This window comes from Rhinopithecus bieti, unplaced genomic scaffold (genome assembly GCF_001698545.2).
Source record: "Rhinopithecus bieti isolate Rb0 unplaced genomic scaffold, ASM169854v2 scaffold_7884, whole genome shotgun sequence".
Taxonomy (NCBI): domain Eukaryota; kingdom Metazoa; phylum Chordata; class Mammalia; order Primates; family Cercopithecidae; genus Rhinopithecus; species Rhinopithecus bieti.
Genome location: NW_016806331.1, coordinates 6,055,729 through 6,079,512, shown reverse-complemented (window position 1 = coordinate 6,079,512; position 23,784 = coordinate 6,055,729). Strand labels below are relative to the sequence as shown.

Sequence of the window (23,784 nt, the reverse complement as noted above, 5' to 3'; positions counted from 1 at the left end):
ACTGAGTTGTGCCAGGCATTACACTGAGCTAAGTGCTTGGCACACAGAGATGAATGAATATCAACCTATAAATATATAAACATTTAGAAAAAAGTCTGGAAGGATATCTACCAAAAGGTCCTACCTTTTTTCCTTTCTTCCTCCCCTTGTTCCTTTCTTCCTTCTTTCCTTAAGTCAAAGTTAATTTCACAAAACTTTAAGTCCTGAGTCAAGGTAACACGAGGCGGTCAGCCCTTGGCTCAATGGCATCTGCTCAGGCATCCTCAGGCAGCCTCCCTTTCAAAGCCAAGATGCACATGAAAACATGACACTGATGAGCATAAGCAGCATGCTCCGTCTTCCTATGGGGCCCTTTTTCTGTTTGAGGAGACATTTTCAAGTAGGTTGAAAAATCCCATTATGTCTCCTTCATCTGAACTGGGTCACATGTACTTCCTGAGTCACTAATAAAGGAAATGGTATCAGTGGCCTGGACCAGTGGCCCTCAAAGTGTGCTATGGGGATCCCTGGGGTACCTCAGGGTCCTATCTGGAGGCCTATGAGGTCACAACTATGTTCATAATAAGATTTTTTTTGCCTTTTTAATTTTCATTCTCCCACAAGTGTAGAAAAGTACAAAAGTTCATAGATATGAAACTACCACTTCTTGAGTTTTGATGTTATACCAAATCAGAATATCAACAATTACGCTAAAATGTTATCAAAATTATTAAAATATTCCTCCTTTTTCTAAGCATTTGTATGTGAGATCAGATTTTTTCATGTATTTAACAACATATCACAACAATTTAAATGCAGAAGGCATTAAAGTCCAGTCGTCTATTATGCTAGACATATAAAAATACGTAAAAATGTAAAACATCCCATTCCTCTCACCAAATATTTTTTGTTCTGAAAAGCATATTTATTATTTTGTCATTAAAATATTATTTATGGTAGTCTGTAACAAATGTATTATTGTTATTCTTAATGAATTAGTAAATAAAATATTTTAAACTTTCTTTTAACATTGAATATGATAAATCTCAATAGATGCAATGTGCAGGAACTAAAGTTTCTGGAGGTCTTTACTAATTTTAAGAGCATAAAAGGGTCTTCTGGATATGTCTGTAACTGCAACACATGTGAGTTGAGGTCAATACCTAAAGTTTGCCACAAAGGAAGACGGAGGAACATGATTGTTGGTGCAGTGCCTGCAGTGCCATGGCGGTAGTCTCTGAATTCTGGGGTTATCCATTATTACCACTTTTGATTTTCTCTGTGTGTTGACTAAACTTTTAAATGAGAATGTGTAGCTTTTACAAGCAAAAAAAATTAAAAAACCAATAGGACCATGTTTGCTTTGAAATAAATAAGTTAAAATAAGGATTAATAAGATCTTTTGTTACAAGAACAGATAATGAAACAATTAACTTGGAGCGTGGCTTCCTTTTTCTAAGAGCTTTGATATGAACAGAAGAGAAAGGAGGTTTGGGTCAAGAAAGGGTGGATTTCTTTTAAGTAAGAGAAACAAGCAAATGCGCACATGCACATGCTGAGGGAAAGATCCAGTGGAGGACAGGTGGAGAGAGAGTTGGAGACAATGGATGGAACAAGGTCCCTGGGGGACAGAAGGAGCTGGCCCCAGAGCAGAGGTGGAGGCATTCATGTTCAACAAGAAAAGGAGCCCACCTCCTGAGATGGGGGAAAAAGGAATGGATGAGCACCAGCCAGAAAATTTAGAGGTGGAGGAGAGAAGAGGAGGGAGTCCTGATCATGTTTCTTCTTTGTAAGGACAACCATATCAGAAACTGACATGTTAAGAGGCACAAAAGATAGGACCCTGTAAGCCTTCCAGCAGCATGCAGGCTGAAGAGAGACTGACAAATAAAAATTCAATAGGAACATGCAGGTTGATCAAAAGTAAGTTAATTACAGCTTACCAGAACTTTTACTAATCTATATTGACATCTAGGAGCCTTCCAAGAGAAAGTGTTCTTCATGTTTGAAGAAGATGGGGCCATCGTTTGGCAGGAAATAGGAAGGTCAAGCCAAGACAAAAGTATCCACCGAATGTCCCTCTGCACCAGCATGTGGGGTGTTACAGCAGGCAGAGTCCCTGACGACCTCTACCTCCGGCCACCACCATCCACACAGGAGCCTTTATCAGAAGTGCCGTCTCCTGTGTTTACCCACCTTCTGGATGTGTGTGCAGAGTGGTGCAAAGAGTTGGAAGCATTGCTGAGGGAGTGCAAGTGGAAGGTAGGGCCTTGGACCTTGTGTGCACAATACTGCCATCTACCCAGGGAGATTTATTTACTGCAAAAAAAATTAGAGCATTCCAAAGCAAAATTCTGCAGAATGCAAGGGCAGGAAGTTGGCCATTTTGACCTTTCTAACCCCAACCTCTAGCTCAAGGTGCTTTCCCAGTAGACGTCTATAGGTTGAGTAGATGTCTTGTAAAACATAGAGGGTCTTAGAGAACAAATGTATGTTTTGTATTGTGTCATCTGGTAGCTTCTCAATCCATGTTCAAACACTATTTTTCTCTCAGTCATTTTATATTCCCTCCTTGTCTTAGTCTGTTTGGGCCACTATAGCAAAGTACCACAAACTAGGTGGTTTAAGAACAACAGAAATTTATTTCTCACAGTTCTGGAGGCTGGAAGTTTGAGATCAGGGTACCACTATGGTCAGGGCCCTCTTCCAGGTTGCTTGCTGCTGTCTTCTCCTTGTCTCCTCACATGGTGGAAAAAAGACTAAAGAGCTCTTTGGAGTATCTTTCATAAGGGCACTAATCCCATTCATAGGGGCTGCAGCCTCATGACCTTCTCACCTCCCAAAGGTCCCACCTCTTAATACCATCACATTGGGGGTTAGGATTTCAAAAGGTAAATGTGGGGGAGACATAAACATTCAGTCCACGGCACTCCCCTTTGTCAGAACTTGGAACTATTTTTCCTAATTGCAATCTCTTTCACAATTACCCTTCCCTTCTTCGTCATCACACAAAATGCATTTTAAAAAATTTGGTTTAATGTATTTCTCTTGGTGTATGCTCTTTGTTATTCATATTTATTAGAGACCATAAATTCTAAGACAAAAAAAATTGTGTAATAAATATTGGCAGAGGATCTTAAACCCAGCATGTGCTTAATAAATAAACAAGTATAATTCTCCTGGCACATCTTTAACGCCACACACAATTCAGAACTCCCTCAAGATTTATACACTCATTTACTGATTGATTTATTCATTGAGTAAATGAACACATGGCTATTACATATAAAGACATGTATTACAGACTGGAAGTACAAATATGAACTGGACATGAACTTAACCTTCAGAAAGCATACATTTACAAGGAGAAATAAGGAGTGTTCCGCTAAAAAGAAATAAAGAATGTCCTATAACCATTTCCAGCTAAACAGATTAGGAAAGGTTTCATGAAGAAACAGGACCTTACAGAAGACCATAAGGATACGTAATATTTAGAAATTTGGCAAAGAAGGAGACAGAAGGGCGTTCCAGATGGAGCAATGGAGTGAAGAATTTGAGCAAAAGCGGAAAAGTGGGAAAGCCTGAGGCATGGACTTGAAACAGAGCAAAGTTCATCTTGCTGAGGCATAGAGTGGGGAAAGAGGAGGGTAAGGAGCTGAGATGGAAATGTTCGTGAACGCTGCATGATGAACCAAACCCAAATGAGGCCCAGGCTGGGGATGTCAAGCCACTGGAAGAATTCCCCTAAATTGCATAGCTCTTCCGTGGAACACAGTGTGAGCAGCCCACAACAGATTAAAGGTGTCTAGGAGCTTGACAGCCTATGTTGCAATCAGAGACGATCTTCCAGATATAGGAAGAAGGAGCCATAGGAAAGAATTCAGATGGAAAAGCATCATGATTGCCTTTGAAGTCATCGTTACTGAGGACCTATTGCTGCATGGCCCAGTGTTGGCTACTATCCAAAAGAAACTTTCTCTAGGCCGGGCGCAGTGGCTCACGCCTGGAATCCCAGCACTTTGGGAGGCTGAGGCGGGTGGATCACCTGAGGTCAGGAGTTCGAGACCAGCTTGTCTAACATGGAGAAACCCCATGTCTACTAAAAATACAAAATTAGCTGGGTGTGGTGGCACATGCCTCTAATCCCAGCTACTCGGGAGGCTGAGGCAGGAGAATTACTTAAACCCGGGAGGCAGAGGTTGCAGTGGGCCAAGATCGTGCCATTGAACTCCAGCCTGGGCAACAAGAGTGAAACTCTGACTCAAAAAAAAAAATTAAAAAAAAGAAACTTTCTCTGTGAGCTTGAGTAAACTTCCTTGCCTCTCTAAGCCTCAGTTTCCTCATCTATAATATGGTGTGTGGTGGAGGCAGTGGAACAAAGAGAGGTTGCTATCACCTGTCTTGCAAGAATATTGTAACTGCAAGCTAACTGTAAAAGACTTAACACAATGCCTAACAACTAAGGGTTACTCAACAAATGATAACTATTGTGAAAATTTTAAATTTATGTGTGTACGTACATATTTTATTGTGTGTATATATTTCCACCTATGTAAATCCGCACTCATATATAGATACATAGTGATTTTTCACAATATCCTGATGAGGTAGGGAAGGCAATTTCCCAAAGAAACTAATCCCATAGAAGAGTTAAGGCATGTGCCCAAGGTCTCACAATGGTTTGGATTAGAACCCAAAGCTGCCTCCTCCTAGTCCCAGGCTCTTTCTAGCACAGCATGATACCCAAGTACACTTCAAGACCACCCAGGTATGATTACAAGTGAGAATCAGGAAGTGGGCTGAAAGGACTCTCTCACCAGAGAAGGCAGGGGAAGGAAGCTGTCAATTCTCCTGCAGGTGGCTATTTTTTGCCTAAGTATGTCTAGTTCTTCTGCACCTTCTCAGAAGAACCAGAGGCCACCTTATAAGCTATCAATCATATTTCTCTTCTGGGCTGCTTTATTTTATTTTATTATTTTATTTTTAGTAGAGACAGGGTTTCACCATGTTGGCCAGGCTGGTCTTGAACTCCTGGCCTCAAGTGATCCTCCCACCTCGGCCTCCCAAATTGCTGGGATTACAGGCATGAGCCACCGCGCCTGGCCTCTTCTGGACTTTCTTTAAATTCTTGGTAAGATTTCCTCAAAGGTGGGAGCCCCAGCTAAGTTCACTCTTTCAAATAAAGGAGCTGAGGGCAAACCTCTGAGAGTTCCTCAAAGCCAGGGTGCCTGTCTTTTAAATCTTTGTCTCCCCAGCAACCAGAGCCTTGTGGGCTCTCAGGGCACCCTGCAGAGCTGTGTGAGTCAGGTTGTAAGAGTCTGGGTCCACACACCCAGTAGTCCTGGTGTTGGCTGGAGGACAGAGCCAGGCCTCAAGCACAGAGGATGGAGCAGCAGGCAGACAGAAGGAAATGGGTCACACCAGGCATGATTCAAGGAATAGTGTCTTTTGGGACCATGGCCCAAACCTGCTGAACTGACAGCTTCTCCAGCTGGCTTTCTTTCGTCTTACTTCATATTCTAAGGTTTCGATCAAGAAGAGTATAAACAGAAAGGCAGGACATAGATGTCTCAGAGCGCCGAGGCAAATAAACCCAGGAAAAATAAGCAGGCCAGGAATCTTTGGTTAGCTGATCAGATTGCAATTATGCTGCTACTATGGTAGAGAGTGACCCAGACCTGGTTAGTTGGCAAGTTTTTCTCTGCAGGAATCAGCTGACGAAAACATACCCTCCTCGGCATGCTCTCGTCTGACACAGCACTGTGTCTCCAGAAACTGTTACTGGAAAGGGGTCCCGATCCAGACCCTAAGAGAGGGTTCTTGGATCTTGTGCAAGAAAGAATTCGGGGCAAGTCCACAGTGCAAAGCAAAAGCAAGTTTATTAAGAAAATAAAGGAATAAAACAACGGCTACTCCATAAGCAGAGCAGCAGCTTAAACTGCTGGCTTGAGGACACTTATAGTTATTTCTTGATTATATGCTAAACAAGGAGTGGATTATTCATGGAGTTTTCTGGGAAAGGGGTGAGCAATTCCTGAAGCTGAGGGTTCCTCCCCTTTTTAGACCATATAGGGTAACTTCCAGACATTACCATGGCATCTATAAACTGTCATGGCATTGGTGGGAGTGTCTTTTAGCATGCTAATGTATTATAATTAGCGTATAATGAGCAGTGAGGATGGCCAGAGGTCACTCTCATGGCCATCTTGGTTTTGGGTCTTGGCTGGCTTTCATTACTGCAACCCACTTTATCATCAAGGTCTTTACGACCTGCGTCTTGTGCTGACCTCCTATCTCATCCTGTGACTAAGAATGCCTAACCTCCTGGGAATGCAGCCCAGGAGGTCTCAGCCTCATTTTACCCAACCGCTATCCACAATGAAGTTGCTCTGGTTCAAATGTCTCTGACAAAATCATAAAGAAAAACTAAAAACTCCGTATCCAGGAGCTAACATGAGTCAAGCTGAAGAAAATCAGGTCACAGACTTAAGGGAGTTTTATCTGAACTTTTGAACTTAGATTTTTTTTTTATTAGCTAGACTTTTAATAAAGAATAAAGATGAGAGAAAGTGGTGGATAAAGGCTTTGAGACCCTAGCATATAACTTTACTCCCTTATGCTGCAATTTAAGCCCCAGATTCTCAGGCAACATTGGAAAAATATAGGAAGTCAAACTACTCTTGTGCTTTCTCATGCTAGTACCCACCAAAGAAGCAGGCAGAATGGAGGCCCCAGGGCCCCAACGAGTAACCCCACCTTCCCTCCAGGGTAAGAAAAAAATCAGTCTCAAATTAAAGTGTTATCTTGCTGGCAAAAGAAGTGTGAAAAACTGCTGTGCCCTTTTCTAGCAATTCCAATGAGCTCATGTATTTTCATTTCGAGGTGTTAAACATTGCCAGAGAGAGAGAGAGAGAGAGAGAGAGAGAGCGAGAGCGAGAGCCTTCTATGAGTATTTAGGTCAAATGCTAGGATTTCTTTTAACCCTTTAGAATTCCAGTCAAATTCCAATGATACTAAATTGAAAATCCAAAATGGATGTAACGAAGTTTTCCTGGAACCTTTACAGAGTAATCACTAATACTGGAGGGGGCGGGTGTTGTTTGTTTTGTTTTTTGTTTTTGTTTTTGTTTTGAGACGGAGTCTTGCTCTGTCGCCCAGGCTGGAGTGCAGTAGTGTGATCTTGGCTCACTGCAGCCTCCACCTCCTGGGTTCAAGTGATTCTCCTGCCTCAGCCTCCTGAGTAGCTGGGATGACAGGCTCCCACTACCACGCCCGGCTAATGTTTTGTATTTTTAGTAGAGATGGAATTGCACCATGTGGGCCAGGCTGGTTTCAAACCCCTAACCTCAGGTGATCTGACTGCCTCGGCCTCCCAAAATGTGTGTGTGGTTTTATTTTTGTTTTTGAGACAGAGTATTCCTATGTGACCCAGGCTAGAGTGCAGTGGCGCAATCTCAGCTGACTGCAACCTCCACCTTTTGGTTCAAGCTATTCTCCAGCCTCAGCCTCCTGAGTAGCTATGACTACAGGCATGTGCCACCACACTGAGCTAATTTTTGTCTTTTTAGTAGAGATATGGTTTTACCATATTGGCCAGGCTGGTCTCAAGCTCCTGATCTCAAGTGGTCCACCTGCCTCGGCCTCCCAAAGCGCTGGGATTACAGGCATGAGCCACCGCACCTGGCCTTAATATTGTTGGTTTTTTTAAGGGTCCATCTGATCTCAGACAGATGGCACGATTTCTATCTGCCCCCCATAAAAGGATCCCAGTTGTGAAACTTCCATGGAGCTTCAATAATGTTGCACAGTGGCTCTTCCCCATGCCCAGTTCTTCTGTCCCCACTGTGTGCATAAATTCGACTGGATCTCTGGTTAGATGAGGATAACCTTCCTTACCTAGTCACTCCCAAAGTAATTTTTTTAGGAGTTAAAAAAAAAAAGGCCGGGCACGGTGCTCGGCCTGTAATCCCAGCACTTCGGGAGGGCCGAGGGCGGGTGATCACGAGGTCAGGAGATAGAGGACCATCCTGGGTCGCTAACACGGTGAAACCCTGTCTCACTAAAAAATACAAAAAATTAGCCCGGGCGTGGTGGCAGGCGCTTGTAGTCCCAGCTACTGGAGGCTGAGTGCAGGGAATGGAATGGCGAGAACCCGGGAGGCGGAGCTTGCAGTGAGCCGAGATCGCGTCACTACACTCCAGCCTGGGCGACAGAGCAAGACTCCGTCTCACAAAAAAAAAAAAAAACCCCCGTCTAAAAAAAAAAAAAAAAAAAAGTCAATCCTGAGACCACAGAGCAGACCTCAGCAAGCCATTCAGAAGCCCGAACACTGGCACTAAAAGCCAACTTTCAAATAAATCCCTAAGAATGAGCCAATAAATTGCTAATGATCTACTCTTTATCCTGGAACAATAGATGAAATCAATGTTTCCTCTTTCTTCCTCAGCATTAACTGTCTTGAAACCTTAAGCCCCAACTCCCAGCCAGGCGTGGTGGCTCACACCTATAATTTTAACACTTTGGGAGGCTGAGGTGGGTGGATTGCCTGAGCTCAGGAGTTCAAGACAAGCCTTGGCAACATGGTGAAACCTGTCTGTACTAAAATACAAAAAAAAAAATTAGCTGGGCGCGGTATGCGCCTGTAGTCCCAGCTGCTCTGGAGTGTGAGGCAGGAGAATTGCTAGAACCCGGAGACGGAGGTTGCAGTGAGCTGAGATCGTGCCACTGCACTCCAGCCTGGGCGACAGAGCAAGATTCTGTCTCAAAAAAAAAAAAAAAAAAAAAAAAAAAAAAAAGCAGCAGCAGCCCGAACTCCCAAGAAAGCAGACAAAGAGTCACTCAGTCAACAATTAGTTATCTTAGGAGCTTGGTGTGGGGTGTTAGAGTTAACAGGACAAGGAAGCCCAATAAGCTGGCTCATACACAATTATACACAGAATTCAGTAACTTTCATATATGAAAACAACAAAACGATAAAATGAAACATCTATCTTATAACAAACAATACCTGGGAATAAACTTAAGAGTTATGCAAGATGATCAAAATATTAAAATGCTGCAACTAAACTAGATGGGAAACTTGACTAAATGGAAAGGCTTATGATTTTTCATAGCCAAGCATAGCATTATTAAGAAACCAATTCTCCCCAACATATCCATAAATGTAATGCGCTGTCAATGAAATACCAACTGGTTTTTTTGTTTTATTTTGCTTTGTTTTAACTACTCCAGCTGATTCTAGAGTTGACATGGAAAAACAAACATTAAGTTTCGTCCTGGAAATGTTTTAAAAGAAATATAAATAGGGGCTGGCGTGGGGGGTGCGGTGGCTCAAGCCTGTAATCCCAGCACTTTGGGAGGCCTAGAGCTGGTGGCTGGGGGGGGGCGGATCACGGTCAGGAGATTGAGACCATCCTGGGCTAACACGTGAACCATCCAGTCTCTAGTAAAAATACAAAAAAAAAACTAGCCGGGCGAGGTAGGCAGGCGCCTGTTAGTCCAGCTACTCGGGAGGCTGAGCAGGAGAATGTGGCGTGAACCGGAGGCGGAGCTTGCAGTGAGCTGAGAATCCTGGCCACTGGCACTCGGCAGCCCGGGGCGACAGAGCGAGACTACGTCGCCTCAGAAAAAAAAAAAAAAAAAAATAGGGGGCTGGATGTGGTGGCTCACACCTGTAATCTCAACACTCTGGGAGGCTGAGGTGGGTGAATCACCTGAGGTCAGGAGTTCAAGACCAGCTTGGCCAACATGGCAAAACCCTGTCTCTACTAAAAATACAAAAATTAGCCAGGTGTGGTGGTGGGTGCCTGTCATTCCAGCTACTTGGGAAGCTAACGCAGGAAAACTGCTTGAACCCGGGAGGCGGAGGTTGTGGTGTGATGAGATCAACACCATTGCACTGCAGCCTAGGTGACACAGGGAGACTCCAACTCAAAGAAAAAAAAAGAAAAAAAAGGAAAAGAAATATAATAAGGAGAGCACTTGACTTACCAGATACTGAATATATTCTAAAGTTACGTTAACATAAATCATACAGTACTCGTGCAGTAAACAGACAGATCATGGCATGGGGAGAAAACTTAAAAAACAAACACAAGTACATATGGCAAATTAGTGAATAATCAAGCTGGGATCTCCAATCTGTGGAAAAAGATTATTTTATAGACAGCTTAGGGACAATATGGGAACCATTTGGGAAAAAATAAAGTTGAAATCATATTTCGTATCTAACACCAGAATAAACTCCAAATGAATCAAAGATTTATATGTGAAACATGGGACCATAAACTTACCAAAAAAAAAAAAAAAAAAAAAAAAAATGGGGGGGTTTTTTTTCATCATCCCAGCTGGGGAAAACCTTTCTAACTATGACAGAAAACTAGAAGCCATAGAAAGAAATATTGACAAATTCGACAATATCAAACAGAAGTCCACATAGTAAAACCACCATAAACAAAATTGTTTATTTTTTAAAAAAGACAATCTACAGGAAGATGATATTTACAACTTGTATCACAGACAAAATGAGTGAATAGAAACATTGGCAGTGGATATGAAAAGGCAGTTCCCAGAAAAAGAAATTATTCTCAAATATATTTTAAAAGCTTCATCTCATTATTAACTAAAGAAATGCAAGTAAAACTATGAGATACTATCTCCCATCTTGAAGTTCAAAATGTCAAAATACACTCTGTTTCCGTGTTGGCAAGGGTTCTGGAACATTCCTGGCAGAAGTGGAAATAAATTGATACAACCTTGCTGGAGAGTAATTTCTCAAAAACGTCAAAAATTATAAATGTGTATGTTCTTTGACCAACCAAATTCATTTCTGGGAAGTAATCTCATGTATATATGTATATATCTATATATGTGTGTGTATATATATATATACACACACACATGCAAAATGATATATGTACACAGTTATTCAATGCATCATTGCTCATTATATCAAACAATAGTGAACAACTAAATATCTGTTAATAAGATCCACTTTGAGGCATTTGGATCATACACACACATAAATAAAATAATGGTTAAATTATGGTAAACTTATCCAGTGGAATAGTATATAGCCATAAAACATTGAGGGAAGTTTTTTTAGTTTTTTGTTCTTTATGCACTAAAATTCAGTAACCTCCAGGATATATTGTTAAGTGAAAGGAGGAAGTTGCAGGACAATGATATGACTATTCATTCTACTATTTGTAGAAAAAAACAAACAAAAAGAATATACACACATATTTGAAGGTATATGTAAAATTAAATGGTAGAAGTCATATATGTTGTCTTAGAGAAGAAGCCTGGGATAGTGATGCCTGGGATAGTGATGGGAGCGAAATTTTCACTACATACCCTTTGAATTTTTGAATTTGAACCATGTGGATGCATTATCTACTTTTTAAAAATCGGTAAATACAATTTTAAAAGAATTTACAGGATACAAAGAGTGACAAGACAAGCAAAAATAATAGTTGTGCCTAAAATGCATAAACATCAGCGGGCGAACAGACTCGGCGTGGGCTCCCGATCAGCAGATGGAAGAGAAAAGTGTGACTTCAGTAGCATAATATGATGGAAGGAGCTTGGAATACAAAGCTTTAAAAGCATAATTTCCAGAAAAGACTTAAAAACATGATTCTCTTCCAGATTAAATGAGCACTTGCCAAAGATTTCATTTAATTTATTAATCCATAAAGGGAATCGTAAGATGAGAAAGCTGAGGCCCAGAGCAATTGAGGAAGCAGGGTTTTTATAGCCCGTAGGGAAAGACGCACCACAGGAAGTGTTTTAAAGTCAGGGACAAATCTAGCTAATGTTCCACAGGACAATAAAGTATAGATTACCCTTGCTAATGGACAGAAATCATTTGCTTCCCTACCGGATCCATATCTACAAGTTAACAGGCAACTTCACAGAGCTGAGCCCTTAATTGCAAATAACAAAGTCAGTTGGGATATTTATTATCCTAGAGACAGAATCAGCTACACAATTTGCTGGACCCAGTGCAAAAAAAATTCAGAGGCCTTTGTTCAAAAATTATGAAAAATTTAGGCTGGGCATGGTGGCTCATGCCTGTAATTCTAGCACGTTGGGAGGCTTTGGCAGGCAGATCACTTGAGGTCAGGAGTTCAAGATTCGCCTGGCAAACACTGGTGAAACCCCATCTCTACTAAAAATACAAAAATTAACTGGGCATGGTGGCAGATGCCTGTAACCCCAGATACTTGGGAGGCTGAGGCAGGAGAATCACTTGAACCTGGGAGGCCGAGGTTGCAGTGAGCCGAAATGATGCTACTGAACTCCAGCCTGGAAGACGGGAGCGAAACTCCGTCTCAAAAAAAAAAAAAAAAAAAAAAAAAAAAAAAAAAAAAAAAATTAGAATTTCAAGACAGCAACAGCTGAGCATTAAACAAATTAGGCCCCCCCCATAAACTCAGGGTTCTGAGTTTAGGATCATTATGCCACAGGTTGCATGCCCAAGAAGCTGACTTTGCCTACAGAACTAAATAATCTTTAGAAGAGTTTTTAAACAGTGCCCCAGTGTGACATTGAGAGGACATGCAGTCACTCTCCCCCTTTATTTCCAAGTTTTGGATAATTTTTCTTTACAGAGTCAAAAGAACCACTTCCTAGTCGTGTGGTTTTGGGCAAGTTACTTAACCTCTGCAATGCTCCATCACTTGGCTGGTAGATGAGAATTATTAATCCTTGCCCTGTATAATTCACAGGGTTTCAATGATTACTAAATAAGACAGGCATTTGACAGTTTTGTGCAATAAGTTTTATACAAACCTTTACAAACACTTTGTATCAGCACGTAGTTTTGGCATCCCAGCCTGGCATTCTTATAGATTCTCTTTGGAGAGTCAGTTCTCCTAGCTTAGTCGGAGAAAACTTCCTGGGAAAAATGACCTCCAATTTCATTGTAAAGAGAAGAAGAAACATGATGTGGTTGTCAGGAGGTGAGAGCTTGTCTTAAACATAAGTGACTGTTTGGACAAAAGCTTGGAGAAAGAAAGGATGAGCCCATCCCAGGGGCCCACGAAATAGCCAGCCTCAGGGTCTGACAGGAGATGAGAGACCAGTCAGGTGGGCAGAGAGTGCAGAACCCTAAGAACTCATCTACCCCAGGGAACATCGGGCAGCTCCCGTCACATTCTCCCCAAATGCTCCTAATGACAGAAGAAAGAAAATACCTCTTTCAATAGGTCACTAGAATTGGGACACTTCTTTAAATTCTTGTGTTTATCTTCATAAGTTCGTTAAAATTTTATATTCTATTTCATCATATACTCACAATTATTTTAATACTAAAAATAGCAATCCACCTTGAAAAAAGAGTCTCTGGTAAAATTGAATCCCATCAAGGTGTTCCAGAATTCTTTTGTGGTTCCCCTAATCCAAGAGGCTGAAGTATCCCAGTCTGAAAAGCACTGTTCTATGGCATTGCTCATGACACCTCGATGATAAAGGCACCACAATGTCCACACTTGGCTGAGGCCCTCTTGGCACTTTGGGGACCGGGAATCCTTGGATGAGGATCAAAAGAAGACATGCCTTGAGCAGAGATTCCACTCCCCAGCCACGGTCATGCCCAGACTTCTCGGGGTCATGCCCAGACTTCTCAGCAGCCGTTTCCCTTTGCATACACTCCCACCCGAGTGCCTTCCGCCTCACCTCTTCTTGACTGGCTTAAGGATATTTATGACTACTTGAGTTTTTCCAAAATTCCTTCACCCTACTTCTTTTGCCCCTCTAGTTTTTCTACTCCATAATTGGGCATGGAAGTGGAGCAGAATAAACCAGGCAGAGAAAGGGGAAGGGGAGCTGCAGACTCAGAACAGAGGGATTTCCAAGAGAAGGGGGGTTGGGGAGCCAGAGCAGTCTCCACAATCCGTGACTTGCAGACCACCCAGACTCCAAGCCTCCCAGCTCTGATGATAGCTCCTACCTACTGCACTAAGCCCCTTGAACCATGCACATATTTCTGCTCTCTAGAGCTTTACCCCCCCACAGAGTAGAATATTATTTGTTTATCATTAGGATCAGGCTGCTGGATGCAGAACATACTCTAGGAAGCACAGATCGCAGCCCGTTTATTTTTAACTGATCCAGGAATGAGCTTCTTTTGCATTGCCCTTTGTTAAAGTCTGCATATGTTGCACAGATACTTGGTGACAATTTTAAGGGGCAAAATAAATGATTGCTTCTTTGTGTTTAAAAGAGGAATTAAGCTGGGCGTAGTAGCTCATGCCTGAAATCCCAAAATTTTCTGTTGCTGAGGAGGGAGGATTACTTGAGTCCAGGAGTTTAAGGCTAGTCTGGGCAGCATAGAGAAATCCCCATCTTTAAATTTTAAAATAATAATAATAAATAAAATTGGAATTAAAGGTAAACTGATGAGTCTTCCTTGATCCCTTCCTCCCATCTTCAGAGCTTATTTTTCTTGCCAGCAAAGGGGCTGCTAGACTGGAAAATAGGAGCTCAGAATGGCCAGTCTGATATTTTCTCCTGATTTGCTTCAGAATGATGGAGGTTGAGGAGGCGGTTCCGGATAAAGATGGAGTAGATGAAACTCATCAGCCTGGTGTAGATAATTGTCAAAGTTAGGAGCTGAAACACAGAGATTTCACAGTTCTATTTCATTTTAGGTTTAAAATTTTTTTTAAAGATTTTTTTTTTAAATTCCTGCTCTCATGGAGCTTATATTCTCTGTGAAAACAGAGGCAGTGTGAGAGAATCGCGACACAGCAGGATGCATGGGGCTGGTGCCCAGCTTTCTTTGGCTCTGCTCTGTCCTTGGCCCATGACCAGAGCTTCACCATCACCTCTCTGCAGAAGGCTCCACGCCGGAGACTCTTGCCTTTACCTCTCTGCCCAACTCCTGCCAGACTGGGGCCCAGCCTCCCACATAGTTCTTTCTTCTCCGACTCCAAAAAAAGTAAAGGAAGAAAACCAGGACCACTAGGTTCTCGCCTATGGGATTGGCCTTGCAGTCAGTAGCCAGGACCAATTCTGAGCAGACAAAAGCTACTCTTCCCTGCTAGACGAATGGCTAAGACCAGAAGGAGAAGAGAAACTTTAAAAACAGATGTCCCGGCTCTACCCCAGATATGATGAAGCCGACTTGGGGTGGGAAGAAACCATGTGTCATTTTGACACTCCCCTTGAGACTGCTGCATTGCCAGGTTTGGGAGCCCCTGCGGCAGACCTGTGCTTAGTCTCAGGTTGCTAAGGCAGCCAGTCTGACCTCGAAGAACATCTCCACTCTCAAAGTTTGGTTCAAACTGCTGTTCCACCTCAGACACCCACTATGGCCAGGTTGGTCTCGAACTCTTGACCTCAAGTGATCCACCTACCTCGGCCTCCCAAAGTGTTGGGATTACAGGCATGAGCCACTGCACCCAGCTGAGATTGCCTTTGAGAAGAGAATTGAATGGTTGGGGATGGAGAGGAGGCAGAACTCTGTTTACTGTGCCTGACCAGAACCATAATTCTTCTTGTCATCCTGGCTTAAAATCAAAGTCATGATTGACCTCTCTCTATCCTCCACCATCTCCTATGCCCCTCTCTAATCAATCAAAAAAATCTCTTTACTCTCTATTCAAAAATTTACCTTTGTCATCTCTTTCTTCTAGACGCGTGGCCTCTTTACCTCTCACCTAGAATACTGAAAGCCTTACAGATAAACTTTCCATCTCCAGTTCCTCCCCAGCCTTTCTCTCCACCCTCCCCCAACTCTCCTTCCCCCACTTCCAATCCCGTTCCTTTCCTTTAGGTGTTTACAGGTAAATCCAATCCATCTTCTTTTGACTATGTTGCTCCCCATGTCAAAAACCCTTAATAACTTCTTTGTCTACTGGGCTTCCATCCCCTTCTTACTTTTGAACAGAAATTGTACCTATCCTTCAATGCCCCGATTTCAACGTCACCTTCCCCATAAAGACTTCCACGGTCACTCCTGACAGATGTGACCTCGTGCTCCTGGACCCCAAGATGAATGTTCTTGTCTTATGACAGTTCTCACCCTCGTTCTTACTGAAGTTATTGATTATGTTCATAACTCCCTTACCAGACCATAAGTGTCATTAGGGTATGTTTCTTTACTCTTTTTTTTTTTTTTTTTTTTTTGAGATACAGTCTCACTCTGTCACCCAGGCTGGAGTGCAGTGGCATGATCTTGACTCACCGCAACCTCTGTCTCCCTGGTTCAAGCAATTCTTGTGCCTCAGTCTCCCAAGTAGCTGAGATTACAGGCATGCACCACCACATCTGGCTAATTTTTGTATTTTTTGTAGAGAAGGAGTTTTGCCATGTTGGCCAGGTTGGTCTCAAACTCCTGGCCTTAAATGATCCACTCACCTTGCCTCCCAAAATGCTAGGATTACAGGCGTAAGCCACCACACCCAGCCAAGTATGGTTCTTTACTCTTCTTTACATCCTCTACTGTGTCTAGCCTAATGCTTTGCACTATGGAAGCTGCTCAAAAGCTGTAAGTGTTGACAAACTGAGTAAATGAAGACACTATTTTTTTGTTTTTGTGTTTTTAATTGTCTCACTCTGTCATCCAGGCTGGAGTGCAGTGGTGTGATCTCAGCTCACTGCAGCCATGATCTCCCGGGCTCAAACCATCCTCCTATCACTTTAGCCTCACGAGTAGCTGGCACTACAAGCGCACGCCACCATGCATGGTTAATTTTTTTTTGTAGAGACTGGGTCTCACTATGTTGCCCAGGCTAGTTTCAAACTCCTGAGCTCAAGAGATCTTCCCACCTCAGTCACCCAAAATGCAAGGATTACAGGTGTGACCCACCACCCACGGCATGAAGAAATTAATAATAGATTATACTCAAGAGAGGAAGGTTGATTGGCACCTGTCACAGCCTTGCTCATTCTTAAATATCAAAATAGTTCCATTCTGGTTGGGAAGTTTAGCTGCTACCCTGGGCCCACAGGGGCCCCTCAGCTGCCCTGGATCCTCCTCTGAGAGCCCCTGGACCCCTTGTCTGATCCAACACCTCAAGAGATAATACCTGACACAGCAGAAACTCTTGAGAATGTCATTGATGGCTCCACAGTAATTTCAGTATGACCCCTGGGGAAAAGCAACATCGTAATCAAATAGAGTTAACAAAGTAGACTTTACACAGGATACTCTACTCACCTATGCACAAAAAGAACTAGAAAAATAGATATGGTTCCTGCACATTTCAGAACAGGAACATTCCAGTAGCTAGAGGACATATGAATGTCTGTGTGTGATTACTACTGAAATGTGGGTTGCTATCATTATTAGTAGTAATAATAAGAAGAAGAACCAGCATTTACTAATGCAATTTTCACAAGAACTCTTGGAAGCAACTGTTATTACCTCATTTTACAAGTGAAGAAGGAACCTGAGGACCAGAGAGGTCATACTGTACCCAAGTTCCCACAGGAAGAACACAGCCATCTGAGTTCACAGAGCTTCTTGTCTATTTCATACTGCTTCTGTCCCAGACAGCAGTGACACTGTGCACCTCAGAAGGAAGGCAGGAAGCAGAGAGAGAGAGAGACATTGAGAAATTAGGGGAGGGAAGGAAAGAGAAAGAAGCAAAGAAGAAAGAAAGGAAGGGAGGAAAGAAGGGAGGGAGGGAGGGAAAAGAGGGGAGGGAGGAAAAAACAAACTTATAAGCAACAAGCATGGACATTTTGAGGACTTCATGGGCCTTTGAGCCCCCACACATCGTATTAAACATATTAAAATACACTCGATCCCATTATTTTTTTAACTATAAAAATACTGCAGTATTTTTTATAATTTTACTTTTGAAATTTGGCCCAACAATGATTTCTCGGCAATCACTGTGCATAATCAGGAATTCTTGCAATGAGAAAAAACTCGCCTGTAAATTGTTGTCAAATATGTAAAAATCTTGTAACAATCAATGTAACCATTAATGAACATGACATCACATGTCTTTGTAGACCTACTTCTTAGCAAGTGAGGTGCTTATTCATTTCAGTTTAGATCTTTCACATTTTTAGATCTTGAACTCAACCCCTAGAGATAAACAGTCCTGGTTGCCAGGGTTCGAATAGGTCAGAAGGGCACAATGATGACTTCACAAGGATGCTTGAGGTTACCATGGAAATGCTCTCGGCTCCCTCTCCCCAAGTCATCTTCACACATCTTCATGTGGGAGGCAGGCATTTGCTTCCATGGTGGAGTTGACTCCGTCTCCCAATAGGCCTCTTCTGGAAATTCCCTCCCCGTGTTAGATCTGGCAGAGCCACTGGGAGTCAGAGCAGCAGAGGGACCCGAGTGACACTAGGTGAGAAGCTGTGCGGACAGACGACTTGAGCCTGGTAAGCTCCCTGCCTCACCCATCCCTGGGCCCAGAGGGAGAGACAGAGTGGTTACCAGTGAACACTGTTTACTGGGCCAACCTGAGCGCATTCCGAGCCCAGGCTGCAGTCAAAGAGGACACTAAACAGTCTTCCTTTGCTTTTCAGGTTGCTATGACAGCCAGGAATTTGCAAACCAAACCAGACCTGGAGAAGAAGTCTGTCCTTGGCCCAAAAAGTCTGCAGTTCCAAATGGTTCTGCTCAAGGTTCTTGTTGTCTTATTTGACACCTGCCAGATGGAAGAACCTCTAAACCTGGGATTTGGAAATGTCCCAACAGAAAGGCTATTTCCAAGCTGGCTGAAGCTGTGTTCAACGGAATTGAGGTGTGATAGAAGGAACTTCTTGGCAAGAAAAACTGGAAAATATTACAATAGGTCCCAGAGAGAACCTCATTATCTTCTCGAAAAAAATTTTATATTTGTTTAGTGTTCTGTGGTTTGCTAAGCACATTCACATAAATTATCTAATTGGCTCTTCACATCCGCCTGGTGAAGGAGTAAAAATAGATATCATAATACTTGACCAAAGACAAGGAAAATGAAGTTCAATAAAAATAAGATCAAACAGCCAACAAGCAACAGAACTGAGATTCGAATCTGGGTTTTCCGACTGTAAATGTAGCTCTTTTAATTCTATTATGATAATTCCCCAAAATATAAAAGAGATCACATCTGAGCTGGACAGCTTAGAAATAGGTATTTTTCTAAAATAAAGTGATGTTGTAGATAATTTTTTTGTGGTAAAATACACATGATGTAAAATTTACCACTTTAATCATTTTTTTAATTTTTGTTTTTGAGACGGAGTCACACTCTGTCGCCCAGGTTGGAGTGCAGTGGTGTAATCTCAGCTCACTGCTACATCCGCCTCCCAGGTTCAAGCAGTCCTCTGCCTCAGCCTCCCCAGTAGCTGGAATTACAGGTACGCACCAGACCCTGCTAATTTTTGTATTTTTAGTAAGATGGGGTTTCACCATGTTGGCCAGGCTGGTCTCGAACTCCTGACCTCGTAATCTGCCCGCCTCAGCCTCCCAAAGTGCTGGCATTATAGGTGTGAGCCACCATACCCAGTCGCACTTTAATCATTTTTAAATGTACAATTGACAGGAATCAAGTACATTCATTATCGTGCAACTGTCACCACCATCTCTCTAGAACTTCTTCATCTTCTCAAACTGAAACTCTGTACTCTTTAAATAATAACTCCCCAAGTCCCTCCTCTCAGCCCCTGGAAACCATCATTCTACTCTATGAATTTGACCACTCTAGGTAACTCATATAAGTGGAATTACACAGTATTTGGCCTTTTGTGACTGGCTCATGTCACTTAGTATAACGTCTTCAAAGTTCAGCCATGTTGTAGCGTGTATCAGAATTTTCTTCCTTTTTGAGGCTGAGAATATACAATTGTAAAGATATACCACATGTTGGCTATTCATCTATCGGTATATGGCCACTTGGGGTTGCCTCCACCTTTTGGCTATTGTGAATAATGCTGCAATAAACATGGATGTATGAATATTTCTTTGGGACCCTGATTTCAATTCTTTTGGGTATATACCAAGATATAGAATTGTTGACTCATACAGTAATTCTATTTTTAATATTTTAAGGAATTCCTATACTACTGTTTTTCATAGTGCCTATACCTTCTACATTTCCACCAAAGGTACACAAGGGTCCTAGATTTTCCACAGCCTTGCTAACATTTGTTACTCTCTCTCTTTCTCTCTCTCTATATGCAATCCTGGTGGGTATATAAATGAATGTTTTTTAAACATGAGGTTATCCAAGTTGGTTCATTCGGCTCAGTTAGAAAATAGCCCTAGTGGGCCGGGCATGGTGACTCACACCTGTAATCCCAGCAGGTTGGGAGGCCAAGCCAGTAGATCACCTAAGGTCAGGAGTTCAAGACCAGCCTGACCAACATGGTAAAACCCAGTTTCTACTAAAAATACAAAAAAAATTAGCCAGGTGTGGTGGTGTGCACTTGTAGTCCCAGCTACTCGGGAGGCTGAGACAGAACTGCTTGAACCCAGGAGGTGGAGGTTGCTGATATCGTGCCACTGCACTCCAGCCTGAGCGACAGAGTGAGACTCTGTCTAAAAAAGAAAAGCAAGGAAGAAAGGAAGGAAGGAAGGAAGGAAGGAAGGAAGGAAGGAAGGAAGGAAGGGAGAAAGGAAGGAAGGAAGGAAGGAAAGAAAGAAAGAAAGAAAGAAAAGAAAATAGTCCTAGTGACACCAGGTTAGCTTCTACTTGACATGCCAGCCCCAACTCCAGCCACAAATCTCACCGAAGCATTCCACTGGTCTCCAGAGAAAGTACTCAGATAACTTGAGCATGTCCATTACTTGCTTTTAGGGATAATGAATTCAAAGTACATATCCTACTCATAGGAATTTCATGTCTTCAATATGAGCAAGAATTCATCATACAGATTTATGTTACATAAAGGCATCTCCCACCACATCTGGAGGGTAGGTGTGCGAGTGTATGTGGGTGAAGATGAGTGAGTATTCCAAGAAGGATTACATAGCTAAGGGGATCAGCAGGTTCTCAAACAATTCAAACTTTGGGAAGTTCCTTTGTGTCTGTGAGGTGGCTTCTTTATCTTTACCCATCTCTGCTCACTTTAGAGGCATGAATTAGACTGTATCTTTAAAGGGCTTCAGAAGATAGTGCTTTGTGATTAAGAGGCGGGATGATATCTGATCATCTCCAGAGTTATTACATCACCTGGCAAGAATTATCAGATTCCCCATAATGCAGTTTGGAAGAGTGAAGGAGCTCAGGGAATCTGAGACTGGGACTGGCAATCACGTCTGAATCTCTCAGCCTTGGGTATTCAAGTCCTATCAACCTCAAATGCCCCCTCCTCCGTGAAGCAGTCCCTGATCACTACACAGGAAGAAATAGTTACCCTTGAAATTCAACAGCTCTTCATCTCTGCCTTTATCAGGGCAATGACTGTGTTTTGTCTTAGATTTATGGTTATTTAAGAGTGCATTATATATCCTAAGAAAATTAGCCCTTTAGGGACTAAATCCAGTTCTGGTTTGCACAGAGTATAAAGCAAATATTTCCCCTAAGCTCCCCAGCAGACTTCTCTTATCCATTGATAAGACTCCTTGGCTAGAATCCTGTCACATGGCCTTCCCTGGGGGCAAGGAGGCCTGGAAAGCAGATGTCTGACCTTTTAGCTTCTATGGTGGACGTAGGCAAGAGAGGGTATTAGGAACGGGGCTGCGTGAGCCAGTGACCAGTGTCTTTCGGACCTGTCTTTGTGCTGGGCACATCCTCCGGGAAGTCAGGGGAGAGGCCCCACCACGTGTCTTGGGCCCAGCTCCTGTTCCCTCTGTGTCTGCTCTGTCATGGAGCTCCACACCAGTTTGAAATGGATTGATTCTCTACAACACGGGGTACAGAGAAGCATGACCAACTCAAGTCAGGTCCTGCCAGTTCCTGCAAGCTACACTCCTTTATCATGCTTACCTCACATTCATAAAGAACCTGAGCTGACAAAGCACTAGCTTCCCTATTTTCTCCAGATACATAACTGAGACCTAACATACATAACGTACATACATAACAGAACCTCATACAGAGAGGTTCATCGTTTATTCAAGTTGACTCAGTAGGTGACAGTACGGGAGAGGCTGCATCCTGGTCTCCTGACGTCACCCCTCATGCTCTATCCAGCATCCTCCACTGAGTCTTGGACACTGGTTTCAGGCCATGGTTGGCATATGCCCCACACCACCTCCTGGGACAGTGTCATCAGGAAAGGTGCACATCAATGCAAGAGGCTGCAAGACTGTTCTGAGTGTATGTCACGCATCTGTGTGTGTGCGTGTGGTGGGTGGGAAGACGGGGGATGCTTCTCCTCCCCTCCCATCTCCTCAGCCTGGCCATCGCTGCCATCAGTCTTGTCACTGAGCAGCTGCAAGCAGCTGCTGACAGCTCCCAGCATCTCAGCCACAAAATAAATGAGTTACCCGCAGGCAGGACACCAGTGGCATAATGAGGCCTCACATAGATTCTTCTTGGTTTTATTTTATGGCTTCTAATGAGCTTCATCCAATACAAAAAAAAAAAAAAGCCCAGCTCTTCCCTGGGCCCTGTCTCACCTGTTTCTGCCAGCAGACACCAGGAGTTTTTTATTCTCATTCCTGACCTTTGAGGAAGAGGTAGGGTCACGCTGTGTGGTAATCTTCCACACTCTAGAAGGAGAATGGGGCTGGTCGCTAGGCAACCTGCTTTCCAGCTTGACTCTGTCTCTAACTTGAGTTTGACCCAGAGATAGCACATCTCCTGGCTGGGATTCAGTCTATAAAGTGAGGAAGGTACACCAAAAGGAACTCTAACGGCCTGCCCAGCTTGATAGTGGACACAGCAGCTGCATAGAGGTGGAACAAATGCAGACTTACAGGCTGGAGACACATTTTTTAGGCTGAATGAATGAAAAGTACATGAGCGCTTATGCTAGCTGAGGACAGCTAGCTGCCCTTGTCCAGCTGGGAAGATAGGAACATTCCAGTCTGTGGTTTGGTGGTCTGTGTTCTCTGCAATGTGCTTACATGTCAACAAAGGGAAACATGCTGCTGGATTTTCAGAAAAATCACCGAGGGGTCTGACTGGAGAATGAAGCCAGACACGCGTCTGGTCACCTACCTGATGGCTTCTCCCTTTGGAGAGAGGTTGCTCATGATCACAGCAGGTCAGCACAAGACAGTGGCAAGAACGCTGAACAAAGAGTCAGGCTGAGGTTCGTATAACTTCTGTGCTACCAACTAGCTAGTTGGCCCTAGCCACGTTGCCGTCCCTCTCTGCACTTGTGTCGTTTTCTGTAAAATATAGAAGTTCGATTGAATGTCTCTGATATTCCCTTCAATCTAACAATCTGAAATGTATTGCCTGTTCTTATTCCTGTCTCATTTGGCTCCCTTATGAAGACAGCTTGTCTAGTGGGTAATTCTGAGTATCATTAACCAAAGAAAAGCCTGCTTTTGATCTCAACCCAGAGTTGGGGACCGATGTGAGGGAGGAGAGAGCATGAAAACACTTTTTACTACTCCTTTTGCTGTGTGTTTCTAAGGAAGTCACTAGACTTCAATTCCCCGCCTAGAGGAAGGAGATGTTATCGTCCCCTTTCTCTGAGAGGTGAAAGGACTCCTGAAGATCCAGTTACAATGTATCCTGGAATCATGGCATATTTTGTTGCATTAATTAAGGGGGAACAGAGAAGGGCATCACTTGCTGAGCAACAACAGTGTGCCTGCCCTATCCTAGGTTCCTTCCTTCCTTCCTTCCTTCCTTCCTTCCTTCCTTCCTTCCTTCCTTCCTTCCTTCTTCCCTCCTCCTCCTCTTTCCTTCCTTCCTTTCCTCCCTCCCTCCCTCCCTCCCTCCCTCCCTC

The 23,784-nt window shown here is 43.1% G+C and overlaps 2 protein-coding genes and 1 long non-coding RNA gene across 7 annotated transcripts in view; 2 read left to right on the top strand and 1 right to left on the bottom strand.

Moving 5' to 3' along the window:
- The window catches only part of LOC108531957 (uncharacterized), a 103,078-nt gene extending 83,996 nt beyond the window's left edge, over window positions 1–19,082 (top strand). For 3 of the 5 annotated variants that reach the window (XM_017875624.1, XM_017875622.1, XM_017875623.1), the window contains 2 exons: window positions 1,955–2,241; window positions 18,478–19,082. In XM_017875624.1, coding sequence (XP_017731113.1) covers window positions 1,955–2,241; window positions 18,478–18,798 — 608 coding nt within the window. In that variant the 3' untranslated portion in view covers window positions 18,799–19,082. Of the gene's footprint in view, window positions 1–1,954; window positions 2,242–18,009; window positions 18,331–18,477 lie in introns of those variants that run through there. The other 2 variants (XM_017875625.1, XR_001886322.1) reach the window with 2 other exon arrangements.
- On the bottom strand, window positions 13,331–22,578 carry LOC108531959 (uncharacterized). Its single transcript, XR_001886324.1, has 3 exons — window positions 22,499–22,578; window positions 17,016–17,077; window positions 13,331–14,566 (listed from the first exon to the last, which is right to left on the bottom strand). It is a non-coding gene; the product is annotated as an uncharacterized LOC108531959 (long non-coding RNA).
- A 539-nt stretch (window positions 22,579–23,117) lies between these two features.
- The window catches only part of CLMP (CXADR like cell adhesion molecule), a 133,887-nt gene continuing 133,220 nt past the window's right edge, over window positions 23,118–23,784 (top strand). Inside the window, exon 1 of the mRNA XM_017875621.1 lies at window positions 23,118–23,136. The gene's annotated coding sequence lies outside the window, so the exon portion shown is untranslated. The remainder of the gene's footprint in view (window positions 23,137–23,784) is intronic.